We start from the raw sequence: 10130 nt of genomic DNA on the forward strand, positions 1-10130 counted from the left end.
CAGTCTGCTGTCTGATATGTGAAATATTATATAGCGGATATGGCCATTATACCAGCTGGTGCTATTAGAGCCTGGGGGGAGGGCGGGATTTTGTATCCACAATAATAAAAACATACAGAAAAGCAAACACATAAAAATATCATTTATTTAAAAATTAAAATGAATAAATAACATGTTTCAAGTCATTCTGGGGTTTATTCACTAAACAGAAAATTAGGGAGAGTTTCGAGGTCTGAGCGAGAGAATCGCAAAACTGAGGCCAAGATATTAGAGTTGGAATTAGTGATTTTACACCAATTCTAAAAAAAAGAAGTCCTGTTTTCTTGTAATATGACCTCACCTGCTACTGATCAGTGGAAATTAGTTATGATGTCATCATCATTTCCTTTCTTACCAATATTATGTGAAAACAATACTGAGCAGGTACCCCCCTTCCATAAGGATTATTAGGGAGTGCCCTGGCGATCTGTGGGGGCTTTAACTCCCACTACCCCCAGCCAGCACCCGGCTGCAGGTAACTGCCCTCCTGGGGCAGAGGGGAGGAGCGGGTGGCTGCCCCGGTCGGTCACATGCTGCCGTTGTGCCAGTAACGATGTTTACGTGCCGGGGGATCGGAAAATAGGAGAGGCCGGGCTGGGCGGCGAGATCGCTGAGTGAGCACCAGGCTTATCGCTGCCGGCTTTATAAAGGGACTGGCCGCCGCCGAGCGGATCACTGCAGCAACGGCACCGCCGCGGGTCCCAGCTCTGACACGGAAACCCGCCTGCTGCCAACCCTGCCGGGGGTCCGACACCAACGCCAGGGATCATCCACCTGCTGCCAGCCCTGCCGGGGGTCCGACACCAACGCCAGGGATCATCCACCTGCTGCCAGCCCTGCCGGGGGTCCGACACCAACGCCAGGGATCATCCACCTGCTGCCAGCCCTGCCGGGGATCCGACACCAGAGGCAGGGATCATCCACCTGCTGCCAGCCCTGCCGGGGGTCCGACACCCACGCCAGAGATCATCCACCTGCTGCCAACCCTGCCGGGGGTCCGACACCAACGCCAGGGATCATCCACCTGCTGCCAGCCCTGCCGGGGGTCCGACACCAAAGCCAGAGATCATCCACCTGCTGCCAGCCCTGCCGGGGGTCCGACACCAAAGCCAGAGATCATCCACCTGCTGCCAGCCCTGCGGGAGATCACCCTCTGCTCAATCAGACAGCCCTGCCGGGGGTCACTCGCCTGCTGCTCAGCCCTGCCGGGGGACCGAGCTCTGACACATCTGCCCTGCAAAGGATCACCCCCTGCTACCAGCCCTACCGGGAGTCCCAGCACTGACACAGCTGCCACACCATCGGGTAGACCCCCAGCCCTCCAGGTTTCTCACTTTTACCCCCCCAACCAGTGCCACAAATCACCCCGCAGACGAGTCAGAGGGACCCCCTCGGTGCAAAGTGATCCTCATCCCTTCATTAAGAAGCCCACCTGGCCCGACATTCCGCATGGACTGGGACGCCCGGCCGGCACCCCCGTGGTATCTATCCAGGGCACTAACAGCGACCTCAGGGGCGACTACCTGCTGCACAGAAGCCCAGACCCTCGCGCTAGCCCTCCCTATCGCCCAGGGACCCCGCTCCTTCCGCAGCCATGGGCCGCTACACGGGCAAGACCTGCCGGCTGATCTTCATGCTTGTGCTGACTGCGATCTTCTTCGTGGCCGAGTTAGTGTCGGGGTATCTGGGTAACTCCATCGCGCTCGTCTCGGACTCCTTCAACATGCTGTCCGACCTGATCTCCCTGTGCGTGGGGATCACGGCCGCTCGCATTTCCCGGCGCCAAAGTCGGGGCCCCCGGGCCTCGTTCGGCTACACCCGGGCGGAGGTGGTGGGCGCGCTCTGCAACGCCGTCTTCCTCACCGCCTTGTGCTTCACCATCCTGGTGGACTCCATCCTCCGCTTGGCGCAGCCGCAAAGGATCGACGACGTGCAGCTGGTGCTGATTGTCGGCGCGCTGGGGCTGCTGGTGAACATCATCGGCTTGCTGGTTTTCCAGGACTACGGCGCCATCCTGCGCTTCTTCCGGAAGTGGAAAGGCACGCGGGAGCCGGAGGACACCAGGAGCGCGTCGGACCCCCAACTCAGCGTCCGACCCTACCGGGCAGACCGCGAAGGGCACGAGACCGACGAAGCAGGTGCCTTTCGGTTATTGCTAGGGAGGAGGGGGAGGGGGTATTCACTAAGCCGGGGTATCACATCTGCCTCCGTAGCGACTTGCCTTTGAATAGCGGTATCTCATCCCACCTCAACCAACTAAATACCCCCCAAAAACCCTTTAAGTTGTGTAATTGGATTTAAATGTATCCAACGCGGCAACTCAATATACCGTAGGCCGTTAACCCATCTCGTCCCTCAGTGAGGTATAGTGTATTTTCTTTCACTCTCCGAAAGTTACCCCCTTAATGACAAAGCCCGTACATGTACGGCCTCATAAATGCATTCTAATGGGTTAACGCGATGAACGCTGTTCCTTGTGTTTATCGTAGTGATTGCAAAGTTCACACGGCGCTTTATCTCGGAATATATCTGGCACGCCACGGGTCAAACTGCCACGTTTATTAACCTGTGCCGACAACAAGAGGCTTGCCGTGGACCTCGCCCTTGTGGTCCTCGCTCCGATCCTTTGAGGACAAGAGGCGCGCGTGATGAATTGATCGCCTTGTTGGCAGTCAAGCGGTTAAAGTGGCAGATTTATTAGGGGTTGAATCGTGGCATCACCTGGCCGGTTTTGGCGACCTTCTTAGACTTATTTTGCCCATTGTAGGAGGTAGCCAAGCCAACAGGTGCTTCTCCAGATTATGATGATGATGATGATGATGGACTTCATCTCCATGATACCCATACAGGGGTGGGTCAGGCGATCAGGTGGGCCCCCGGGGCAATTACCTCTACCCCCAGTGGGCTGTGTGCCCAGGAATCTTATTTAAGGGGCATCTAGAACCGTAGAGAGCTGGTGGTTGGTCACCCGTTGGCTACCCCTGGAGCATCTTAATCGCGTTATTTAGTGGAAGTGGCCCCGGGGGGCCCAAAATTATATTGTTTACATCAGAATTTCTGACATTAGCAATTATCAATTTACCTTTTTATTAGTATTACCGCCTTCACCAAAAATACTAGTTTTAGTGTATTTAGCAATTTTATTTTTGCACCGATAAATTGATTAGAACCCGCTTTGTAACTGTTCCTAAAATAACGTGACCCAAAAGTGAACCATTTATTTATAACACTTATTAGTTATTACTGTATACAGCCCCGGGGGTTATTACTGTATACAGCCCCAGGGGTTATTACTGTATGTGGGGGTTATATTACTGTATACAGTACTCGGCTGCTTTAAAGGCCTTGCATGTAGGTTCCATGTTCAGATGAAGAAACATATAAATTACATATAATATATATATTTATGTATATTGGAAACATATGAATTATACATTTTGCAGGGCAGCTGGTCCCTAGCATCCTGGGGTCTTGCGTGCCTAATTTTGCGTCCCTAACTGCATATGATATAAAATGCTTGTTCCTGGGTTGACTGACCCTGGCATCATCCTTTACCGCTGCAAGTAACTTAATGATTTGCATTATAGCTGTGGCCTCATCCTATCTGTCTCCCTAATCATCAGCCCAGCTCTATTTGAAGAGTAGCTAGCTAAGCATGATGGGAGTTGTAGTCTTCTGCGCCATGAATTGTAAGGCTGATTGTTCCGTATCTTTACAGTCCTACGCTTTATGGCGTCATTAAACCTGCAGACTTCTAACCAAGTTCAGAGCGGCTTTGTCGATCAGTTGACTGTTTTTATGATTTTTATCGGGGGGGAAAAAAAACCTCCTGATTTTGAAAAACTGGTTTCTTTTATTTGTAGAATTTATACACAACACAGGCTTTCTTCTTTGGCTACAGGTGACTCTTTAAATGACGACGAGGACCCAGAGGATGACGGAACGAAGAAAGACAAAGGGGCAGCTTTAAACATCAGAGGTAAGGTTTCCAGCCATTTCGCGCATGCTGTCCACCAATGTCAGGAACCATTGTTGTAGTTTTTGCCCTATAATATGTTTTCAGGCAGCTGCTTATCAGCCGTTTTGTATGAGTTCTCACTCTGTTATCTGACCTTAATCTACTAGACAAACCCCCCCTGCCTTGGGGTGAATAATGGAAACGCTCAGTCTGAATCTACCAGTCGGATACTCTGACTAATGAACGGACTTCATTAGCGTTGCCATAAAGCATCAGCTCAGTGTGGTGTTTGGGGCCAAAATATCATGTGACTGACAACAATGGCGTCCTCTAGTTCTGCAGATGAAGGAAGTTTATTGGAACAAAATGAGATAAACCCAGGTTTTTGTTACTGTATACAGCGTCGGGGAGGGGATTACTGCATACAGCAGTTTATTTTTAAGGCTCTGTGTCCCTAAATGTACCAGATCGTGAATAATTTGAATTTCACTGCTAAGTGAGTAAACCTGTTTGCTGCCCTCTTTGTAGCGAGGAGGATCTATTCCACAGCCGGAGGTAATTGTCTGGGATTCCTGCTGGGCCGCATTCATTACAAACCCGGGGGATTGTGCGCCGGGTCATCTTTCCTACACAATTTCTAAAATCCTTTCTGCTGTTCGGTGCGCTGTAGTGTCTATCGGTGCCGGACCGGCCACCTAGCACGCCGGCCCATGTGCCACCAGGGCCTCCAACGATGGTTCCATCAGGAGAGCTGGACGGCCACCACAATTCTTTATCCATTAAGTGGATAGAAAGTTAAAATGTGAACTCCAAGACTCATCATGAACTTTCCTTTTCTTGTAGGGGTTTTGCTTCACGTGATGGGGGATGCGCTGGGATCGGTGGTGGTTGTGGTAGCGGCTGTCATCTTTTACGTGAAGCCTTTGGCTCCAGAAGCACCGTGTAACTGGCAGTGCTACATCGACCCCAGCCTCACTGTAGTCATGGTGGCCATCATACTGTTCTCCGCCTTTCCCCTTATCAAGGAAACCGCTACCATCCTACTTCAGATGGTTCCCAAAGATGTGAAGGTGGGAGAAATCGGTAAGTGTCGATTCTGGCAGATATAAGGATAAAATCACCTATACATTGTACCTATAGACTTGCAAGCAAATGTACAGATCAAATGGGGTGGACAAAGTAGTTCCTGGTGTCTGTAAGAAAAGTGGAGATGCAGCCTGGGGGCATTGCTGAGCCCCGGGCAAGAATACGATCACCACTCTTCATTTTAATTATGGAGAGTGACAGCACCTTGTCATCGGAGTAATGGCCTCCTATGTTGACCTCAGCTATTAACCTCTTATGGGTCACCAGGTGTGGGAGACATGGTATTTCAAGCCTGTGATTTAATCCAGTTTAGTAGTTAAAGCCCTTTTTCAAATTGGAATCTGGCATTCATTTGCACGTTGCCAGCAATCTATACTAACTGTAGGTGTTTGTTTTGGGAAAATGAAACCAGCGCAGGGCTCCTACTGGCTTGGAACCCGGTTATAATAGGAGATGGATTTGGCTGACAGTATACATCCCTTAATGTATTTGCTTGTATTGATAAATATCTTACTAGGTAGGGAAGAGCGGGCTTAGCCGTTGGAGGAACTTCTCCGTTGCGATTGGGTCTCAGCCTTTGGCCCTTATATACCTGGCCACCCAGTAGCGTAGGTGGAGTGCTGGTTCAAGGGGGATTTCGGGAAATTACAAAAGTCTTCTGTAATTCTTGAATGTTGTGTCATCTCTTCCAGGTCAACAACTGACCGAGGTTCCCGGGGTAAAAAGCGTTCACGAGATTCACGTCTGGGAACTCGCCAGCGGGAAAAACATCGGCACGCTTCACGTGAAGTTTCAGGATGTCTCCGACTACGGCGCAGCCGACCGCCACATCCGTAAGATCTTCCACTCCCACGGCGTTCACGCGGTCACCCTGCAGGCCGAGTTCATCAACGAGAGTGACTTCTCCTTGGCGTGCAGCGCGCCTTGCGTCTCGAAGAAATGTGACCCGTACCTGTGCTGCAGCCAGGAGCTGGTTCCGTACTCCGAAACAAACGGTAAAGCTCTGAAAAAAGGCAAATCCTCCCAGGTTTGGTACCGGAGCAACGATCTGAACATAAACATTGACGTCCAGACACCCGTCGACTCCGTGCCTGAAGATGACGAGGGGCTTAAATTGAAGAACGTCGCAAATGGTTTTAATATTGAGAATGAGGCGCTCAAAAGCACTCGTTTTTAAACGGCGGATGTGGTAGGACCTCCGTGGACCAAAGACGATACCTTTGAGTCTTATGCACTGTTTACATGAACTGGAATCCTTCTGGTTCTGAAAGCAGGTGGTAATATTTACTTGGTGACTTTAAAACCTGAACAGGTTATACCATACCTACCATCATGTTATACCCGGCGAGCGCACTGCGCTTCTTATACGCACCCTCTAACTGGGCTTTGAGGGGGGTTTACGTAATTCTGTAGGGGTTACTCTGTGTTTTAAAACATAAGAACCGTTCAGTCCGTCTAGTCTGCCCATAGTCACCCCCCCCCCACTTGTTTATGCCATCATTCTAAGCTTGATGATAAAGCAATATATTGTTCACCATCTGGCACAAAGTGGGTTAAAAAGAGGGTAGGGTAATTATGTAGAAAGACCACCCCAACAAACGTCTGTCTATAAGAAGAGTCTTGTAGCTCCAAAAAAAAACTGCAGACGATTTCTATATATAATATATATATATATATATATATATATATATATATATATATATATATGTATATATATATATGTATATATATATATATATATATATGTATATATATATATATATATATATACATAATGTATATATGTATGTGGTTTTTTTTTTATCCAGGACATGGCGGAAGATAAAGGTTACGTAGGAGCTTTAAAAAGTACAGGGTTTTCTCTCTTCATTCCAAAACTATTATGTTTGGGACAAAACCTAAATGTTATTGAAACTGTTGTATAAATGATTAAGAGAAAGCTGTTCCACGGTGCTGGATTTAAGACGAGACATTTTTGTTGTCTATGTTAAGTTGAGGCATTGGTGCTGGCCACACTTCTACAAATGTATATGTTCATACGGGTATCTGTGATTTTTATATTTTTTATTCCCCAAGTTTATTTTAGCTTTTTTCCTCCAGCAAATTTTTAGCTTCCAATTTTCTTTTTCTTTTTTTTTTTTGTAGCTTTTTCATTTTTTTTACATTTTTTTTTTTATTGGGATAACCAGTTTTGTTACTTGCAATTTGTCTAACTGCCGTAAATGTTTTTTTTTTTTTTTTCCCCCCCCTTCATGCTTCAATCTGTAAATGTATCAAATTTTTCTCTTAGCACTTGAGGAAAGTGTTTATTAGCACTGTTTTTTGTAATATATTAATGAACATAAAAGGTTATTGTACATTAAAATATATTCTGTAGGAATTATTGAATAGTACCTATAAAATGTTCAAAGAAAATAATTATATGTTTTTTGTGCTGTCTTGTTATGGTTTTTAATGGCCAGAATGTATATCAGGGAAAATTTGATTTTTGTAATAGAGTTGGATTGTTTTGTTTCTTTGTGTAAAACAAAAGTATTTTTGTCTATAGGGCCTAATGTAAAATTTAAATTTAGATTAATCACTGGATTATAAAAATTGTGTGATGGTGTGTTTTTTTTTGTTTTTTTTTGTTTTGTTTTGAATATTTATCATTTCTCATCCTTACCGGTGTGTTTTGTTTCTTGTTTGTGTTTTTTTTTTTTTTTTTTTAATTTTTTTTTTTTTTTTTTAAGAGGAGATAAATGTATGCCCTAGATTCAGGTTTTTCAACAAATTATCTTGAAATAGCCCTTGGCCAAATCCAAAGAGTATATAGCTGGGGTAGTCCCAACGTAAAAGACGACATCAAGTCACGTATGCTTGCAGCAATTTGCAGGTCCCCTTCTCTTGAGCGAACGCAGCTATATAGATTTATATGTCTATAGCGGCAACCTAACAGTGCCTGCTTTTGTCACGTGACAATTAAGTGTTCCTGGCAAAAAAATGATGTAACATTTTACATGATGAAGTCATTAATTGTGGGAAAAGTTAAGGCATTAAGTGGTAAGAATGAGGTTTCTTATTGTGAGTTTAGTGGAACAGCACCTTTAACAGGCTGAGACACCACCTTGCAGGACAGCGTTTTGATCGAGGTGGCTGGAACTCACTGCAAGGAATTTATTCCGTGTTAACAAACCGCAGCCATCCTCTTAATGTCTTGGCCGAGGACAGAGCGGTAATACTGGAAATTCCTTATCAGATCTTAGCCAATTCGCATAGTGTTCCTTATTAACCCATTATGCACAGAAACAAGGGGCACGTTTTGTAGACACTATGACGATGCTGCCTAATTAAGCGCTTTATACGTCTCGAAGAGCAAATTTATCCATAGGGATATCCTGCTTTTGGAAGGGAGTAGATCTGATTAGTGAGAAAGGAGCAGGAGAAAAAGGAGAAGAGTTAGATGAGCCAAAGGAGCAGGAGAAAAAGGAGAAGGATTAGATGAGTCAAAGGAGCAGGAGAAAAAGGAGAAGGGTTTAGATAAGCCAAAGGAGCAGGAGAACAAAGAGGGTTAAATGAGCCAGATACTAAATGCAGTTCCTAGTCCCATAACCGGCAGCCCCCTTTATAAAGAGAAATGAAAATACAACACATGAAAATATTAGATGCAAAAATTGTATTAATAATTCATTTACAAAAATATTTACATAAACTTGCACAACGGAAGTAATGGATACAATGTAACAAACGGTGATGGCACAAAATGAAAGAATCATTTACTAGCTACTCCGCAGTTTTTTTATTTTTTTGTATTTTTTTTTCTTTCGCTATGTTGGTTTAGTAGCTTTGTTAGAATATATATGGAAAAAAGTTGCTAGTTAACCAGCTTTTGCGAGGTTGTGAAATATGATGGAGACTTAGCATGAATTTATGATCTAGTCTGCCCAGTTTTCCTGATATAAAGAACCTAAAACTTCAATCAGTCTTAATTTCCGTCTCAGATTCAGGAGCCATATACCTACCCCATACATGTGTAAATTCCCTCACTTTATTATTCTACCTCATCTGCTGGGTGGCTGTCCGACTTATCTACCACCCTCTCAGTAGAGTAAATCGTATCTTGAGGTTTTTTTTCCCCCTCATACTTTGAAATTTACATCTACAATTTCAAAGAATTGAGATAAGCTCATTAGCATTTTTTGGGTAAAAAATGGAACAGATCAACCTTTAGTGAATAAGTCCCAAAGAGCCTGCTAATAACGTCCCAAAATATAGTAGCACCTTAAGAATAACCCAATATTATTAACATGTTATCACCAAAAATTCTCCGTTTTAATAAAAAAAATGTATTTTTTGTATTCGTAATAAAAATATCACTTTGGGCATTCTGCTAAATATCTTTTTTTCTTTTCTGTTTTTTTGCACAAATGTGAAAACATACAAACATTTCAAATTTCAAATGTTATAAGAGCAACAGAGGAAATGGAAATGGCAATTTTTAAAAACAAATTAATGTATATTGTTCTCCTGTGTTGAAATTCTGAATTTTTCTGTATTTTTCTGTAATTTGAATGGCTTTGGTGCCTGAAAGGTAGTTATTATTATAGTAAATTATGGGTTATCAGAATATTATCAGGATGTAGCCAGCCTTTTCCCAACATTAACATTGTTTTCTACGATACTGTGTACTATTTTTACGATATTGTTTTCTTTATATTTCTGTCTAAGCTGTTTTGTATATTTCTGTATTTTCCCAGCATTTTAGAATTATTCGGAGAATGGTGCTGTCTACTTGTGAATTTATTAAAATGTTATTTTTTTAACCCTTGTGGTATTACTTTTTACACCTGACAGTTATATTCAAAACACACGCTGTTCCCTGATTCGTAGAAAACTTTCTCAAGAGGATCTATGTTTTACTCCAAGAACTGGAGAGGCTACCCATCTGTCGCTGGTCCAGAGTATTAGGAAGGCAGCAACGATGGCCAGGGACCCTTTTCACACATGGTGGGCCGTAATGGGTTGGAAGCCCTAGACCTCAATTGCACTGGGCCTAAAAATTTCAGAT

The 10130-nt window shown here is 44.5% G+C and overlaps 1 protein-coding gene and 1 long non-coding RNA gene across 2 annotated transcripts; both read left to right on the plus strand.

The window, feature by feature from the left end:
- The first annotated feature begins 1420 nt into the window (after positions 1-1420).
- Positions 1421-6678, plus strand: SLC30A10 (solute carrier family 30 member 10). Its single transcript, XM_053459663.1, has 4 exons — positions 1421-2177; positions 3941-4018; positions 4841-5080; positions 5776-6678. Exons 1-4 carry the CDS (start codon positions 1634-1636, stop codon positions 6258-6260), a joined length of 1347 nt encoding a protein of 448 aa, XP_053315638.1. The 5' UTR covers positions 1421-1633; the 3' UTR covers positions 6261-6678.
- A 1209-nt stretch (positions 6679-7887) lies between these two features.
- Positions 7888-9885, plus strand: LOC128483402 (uncharacterized). Its single transcript, XR_008351066.1, has 2 exons — positions 7888-8520; positions 8596-9885. It is a non-coding gene; the product is annotated as an uncharacterized LOC128483402 (long non-coding RNA).
- Positions 9886-10130: the final 245 nt, after the last annotated feature.

Source organism: Spea bombifrons, chromosome 3, assembly GCF_027358695.1.
Source record: "Spea bombifrons isolate aSpeBom1 chromosome 3, aSpeBom1.2.pri, whole genome shotgun sequence".
Taxonomy (NCBI): domain Eukaryota; kingdom Metazoa; phylum Chordata; class Amphibia; order Anura; family Pelobatidae; genus Spea; species Spea bombifrons.

Excerpts from the sequence above, each read along its gene's own strand:
- SLC30A10 (XM_053459663.1), top strand. The coding sequence starts at position 1,634 with ATGGGCCGCTACACGGGCAAGACCTGCCGGCTGATCTTCATGCTTGTG. Across the intron at positions 2,178-3,940 it reads GCACGAGACCGACGAAGCAG|GTGACTCTTTAAATGACGAC; the intron begins GTGCCTTTCGGT and ends CTTTGGCTACAG. Across the intron at positions 4,019-4,840 it reads GGCAGCTTTAAACATCAGAG|GGGTTTTGCTTCACGTGATG; the intron begins GTAAGGTTTCCA and ends CTTTTCTTGTAG.